We start from the raw sequence: 4,285 nt of genomic DNA, 5'->3' as shown, positions 1-4,285 counted from the left end.
GCCGAGTCTGGCGCAAACGACATGGTTGTGTGCAAAATGCGCTGGCCAACGCTGTCGACGGGGACGGCGTTGTCGACCCATTCCAGTTTCACGCAATGGCCCTTTGCATCATATCGTTCTTCGACCACTCTCAAATGTACGTGCTGTCCCAGAGGCAACGACTCAACAAACTCGCGGGATGGCCGGAACGCAAGCGTCATGTGTTCGGCAATCACGTGGGCGTGCTTGGGAGGAAATCGTTCCAGGAGCACCTGTCGTGTCTCGTTGGAGAAATAGATCGCTGCAATATACACGTCGCCTTGCAGGAGTAGGCCGACGGCGCGGCGGTTGTCGGCAAGACTGAACGACGGCTCGAACAGCACGTGGACTTCGTTGGGATGGACAGACACGTGCGGCTCCCACCGATGGTGCATGCGCAGAATGACGTCGATGCCTACGCCGTGGGAGTTGCGCAGCCCCGTGCGAATTGCCGTCGACACGTCATCGCAACCGACTTCGACCACCACGACGCGGTACTCCGCTTCCAACGCGGCTAGAACGACATGAGACAAATGACAAGGACGATGTCGTTACCCACCGGTGCGGTAAGGCTCGTACTCCCACAGGCACGAATGTGTATTGTCCACAATAACGACTGGCGCAGACGCCTCGATGGCGTCGGAGAATGCTCGCTTACACGCGTCGTGGGCGGCAGTGAGTTGGGATTTATCGTGGTAGTACCCCAGTGGGGTGTCGAAGTACGTGTCAGCACTGCACACAGCAACGTCATGGCCGAGCGAGCGAGCCTACAACGGTGGTTATACCTGAAAGCCATCACACAACGTACCATTGCTTGGATCGTTCGTGAGAGCGTGCTTTTGCCACTACCCGGCTGACCACGCATGATAACGACGGTCTTCGGTTCGAGAGGCACCTGGTCTTGCAAAGCCGAGCGCAAGGACGTACTGGCTAGTGCTGGTTTAGCCTGCGACGAACCGAGCGTCCACACCGAGAGGATGGATTCTAAGGTGTGCGTCTCTGCCAGCACAAGAGTGCGCAGGTCGAGCGGTGCACTCCACCTTTGGCGGTTCGTCTCGGCTATCTTGTCGTGGAGAGACTGGAACGGGGACGTTTCGTTCAGCGACCAGAGAACTACCGGGCGAAGCTTCTTGATGGCGTTGGCGTCGAATCGATTGCTTGCGTGGATGCCGTGACTCGCAAGCTTGAGTTGGATCGAGTTGCTCGTCTGCTCACCATTTAAATGTCAAAACGACAAGGGGATATTTCCTTGCCTTGGCGAGAAATGCTTGCAATTCTTCCGACAGTCGAAGGGTTAAGCGTAGGCACTTTCCACGTTTGGCGTTGATATCTTTCATCTGGAGCGTGCAACTCGCACTGCCTGCGGAAGCACCAACATCGCTCGAGGATAGGATATCCTTGACCACTTGAAGCTGAATGTGGGACTGGATTTTCATGCTCAGCAGGACGAGCGACGTTTGACCAATGTCATTGTCAACCTCCCACGTGGTGGTATCGGTCCACGTTTCCTTCACTACACGCAACCGCCGATTCAGTGAGGCACAACAAGACAATAGCATGCCATACGATGTTGAGCATGATGCACCAAAGCAGGATCGTTGAGTAGGAGCTATGCGTGCACTAAGCTCCACGTCATGAATGGAATGGCATACCTGAACGTACAGCGTGCGGTTCACGGAGCCACCACCCTCACCACCGTCTTCATTCGAAGGAGGCGACTTTCGATGCTTTGCAACGTCATTCGAGTTCTTGATGCGCTTGTTCTGGCGGACCATTTCGTGGGGCCTTTCGTGCTTGAGCGGACGAGGTGGATCATGCATGGCACTGAAATGCAATATGGACCATCACTCACACGTTCCGGATAATAGCGTCGTCGATTGGTCATCATGTCGTTATCCGTACATGCACCAGACACAGGTGCCACAGACCAGGACCAACATGACCGACGAGGCCGACTTTGACGAGAGCGGCAGCAGCTACGACGGATTCAGCGACGATGGCAGTGAACAAATCGATCGCATGTGGATGCAACAAGAATCTCGGGCGATGGAGCGAAGGTCGCGAACGGTAAGGTGGTTTTCGGATGCGGTGTCAAGCATACTTCATGCAAAAGTAGGTTGGATTCCGAGAAGGAGTTGACGCTGGCAAAGAAGAAACACTCCAGGAAGGTTTTAATGCAGGGTACGTTGTCGGCGCATCCCAAGGATTTCGGAGCGGCGTGTTGCAGGGCCTTCTCCGAGCGTATACGTCACAATTCCCAAACCTCGTCTCGTCCAACCACACACAGCTCCTGGCTGCCATTCGTGCAAAGGAACAAGCATCGATCGATCGCGGCGACATCCCATCCACAGATGCTTCTGACATGGATGCCGTGCATAACGTCTTGGCCCCGGTGTTCCCGAACTTGCATGAATGGGCTCCATGTCATGACAAAGCCAACCACGTGCCGATCTCACGCCCCACTGCAGTCTCTGACTAACGAATGCGAATATCGGACTGTACTTTTCATCTTACGATATACTCCAAGCGCTGCCTACGACAAGTCGGCCCCGCCTTGAATCGACTTGGCCGGCGGGCGATACACCCTCGGCAACATTTTTCTCTGCAACCCGTTGAATGTATACCGTGGCCTGCCCACGTTCTTCTCCGCAACCTTGATGCGCAAGCCGTACTCGCGCATGACGTCCGCGATGGGCTCGATCGTGTCATACATGTCGACCTTTTCGTTCGACGTATTGTGCACCATCCGCGTCTGTTCGAGGGTCACGCTCATGGCCGTGCGATCCTTGCCAGATTTGCAAAACGTGATGCGGCCGCCGTGAAGTTGCCGCGTCAGGTCCGCAGCCACGAGGAGGAGGCGGTAGTTCTTTTTGGCCGTTTGGCGGGTTTCGTCTGTGACAAGGGACTTGAGCGTCGCGAGCAGTTCGTTGACGCGGGTGACGTAGTGCATCGGGAGCTGCGTCGCATTCACGACCGACGCGACGTACGTCTCGAGTGACTTGGTGCACAACTTATTGATGTTGTGCTGCAAGTCGACCGCGGACGACCCGAGCATGTTGGCCACCGTCTGCATCTCGTTGATACCTTGCGAAAACAGCACCGGGACAACGTTGATGTGCTGGCCGTTTTGGAGCACTTCGGGCAGCACGGCAAACACCGCGTGGGGCACAGGGATGTGCAGGATGTATCCTTTCTGGTCGTCGGTCGTTTCCATGTGAATCGGGGTCGGCATCGATTCGTTCTCGTACTCGGGTTGCTGCACCAAGTGCAGCGTGAACCGGCCGAGCGTTTTGATAGCAATCCAGCTGTCGTTGAGCATCGTGTACTCTTTGCCCTGCGAGCTCACAAGGGACTCCCATTGCACGAGGAACCCATACGTCGCCCACAAGTTCAGCGACGGCTGGTCGCCGCCCGGAACACTGCAGCACGCCTGTTCCAACATGGCCAAGAACGTCGTCACGAGGGCGGTCACGCTCTGCGACACACACAGGATCTTGCGGAAAAAGTACACTTGCCGAGTCTTGTCGACGATGGTCAGGTTGCCACTGGTGCTATTCGCCATCATGATGTCTTCCAGGTCCAAGAGGCCGCGCTTGTCCGAAAGACCATGCGGCGTTGGCGCACCGCACGAGACTGTTATGTTGACGTTTTCCACGGTCGGTAGCCCACATTTGCCCGTGTCCGAGTACGTGGTGAAGTACCCCAAATGCAAATTCGTCGCGAGTGGTTGCGACAGCATGTCTTTCTTGGCCACACTGGATCGAAACGTCACCCGCTGGGAACGCTGGGTATTGACATGGTCCAGCATTTCCTCCACGTCCTTGAGGTACATCTTGAGCGTATCTGCATGCCACTGGACATCTTCGATCGCCGGCGGTGGCGCTGACAATGGAAACCGCCCAGACATGGACTCAGACGAAAAGCTATGGCTGGTCGCACCTCCGCTCGAGTTCATGGTCGCACCGCCTTTGGCAGCCAGCATCAGTTTGCGCAGTTTGTGGTCCTTGTTCAGATCCGCCAGTCGATACAACGGCGACTTTTCGACACTTCGCAGGCCCGATTCGCTTTGGAGGGCGAACTGCACCGTCGAGCACCGAATCCGAATCTGGATGTGGAGCTTACCCAAGTCTTCGCGGTCGTTGTACAGGCTGCGCCGGTCCACGGCCGGGTAAATCGACACCCACTGGTCAATGCTGAAGTTGTACGTCTGAAGTTCGGCCTCCGGCTTGGAAATCGTCCACCCGACAACGCACTGGCCGACGGCAAA

The 4,285-nt window shown here is 56.2% G+C and overlaps 3 protein-coding genes across 3 annotated transcripts in view; 1 reads left to right on the top strand and 2 right to left on the bottom strand.

Annotated features, from left to right (window-relative positions):
• Nucleotides 1–88: 88 nt before the first annotated feature.
• H310_06818 (hypothetical protein) lies at nucleotides 89–1,841 on the bottom strand (the record flags this gene model as incomplete). The annotated part of the gene is made up of 7 exons (XM_008872008.1): nucleotides 1,671–1,841; nucleotides 1,585–1,627; nucleotides 1,272–1,531; nucleotides 827–1,225; nucleotides 578–785; nucleotides 141–532; nucleotides 89–118 (listed from the first exon to the last, which is right to left on the bottom strand). Exons 1-7 carry the CDS (start codon nucleotides 1,836–1,838, stop codon nucleotides 89–91), a joined length of 1,500 nt encoding a protein of 499 aa, XP_008870230.1. The 5' UTR covers nucleotides 1,839–1,841.
• Nucleotides 1,842–1,956: 115 nt separating this feature from the next.
• On the top strand, nucleotides 1,957–2,497 carry H310_06817 (hypothetical protein; the record flags this gene model as incomplete). Its single annotated transcript, XM_008872007.1, has 2 exons — nucleotides 1,957–2,085; nucleotides 2,135–2,497. 2 exons carry the CDS (start codon nucleotides 1,957–1,959, stop codon nucleotides 2,495–2,497), a joined length of 492 nt encoding a protein of 163 aa, XP_008870229.1.
• Nucleotides 2,498–2,551: 54 nt separating this feature from the next.
• Nucleotides 2,552–4,285, bottom strand: part of H310_06816 (hypothetical protein) — a gene marked incomplete at its 3' end in the record, with an annotated part of 3,904 nt that continues 2,170 nt past the window's right edge. Inside the window, exon 2 of the mRNA XM_008872006.1 lies at nucleotides 2,552–3,957. Coding sequence (XP_008870228.1) covers nucleotides 2,552–3,957 — 1,406 coding nt within the window. The remainder of the gene's footprint in view (nucleotides 3,958–4,285) is intronic.

This window comes from Aphanomyces invadans (assembly GCF_000520115.1).
Source record: "Aphanomyces invadans strain NJM9701 unplaced genomic scaffold supercont1.12, whole genome shotgun sequence".
Classification (NCBI taxonomy): Eukaryota; Oomycota; class Saprolegniomycetes; order Saprolegniales; family Verrucalvaceae; genus Aphanomyces; species Aphanomyces invadans.
The sequence above is the reverse complement of the archived record's forward strand: the minus strand, read 5'-3'. Positions and strand labels throughout refer to the sequence as shown.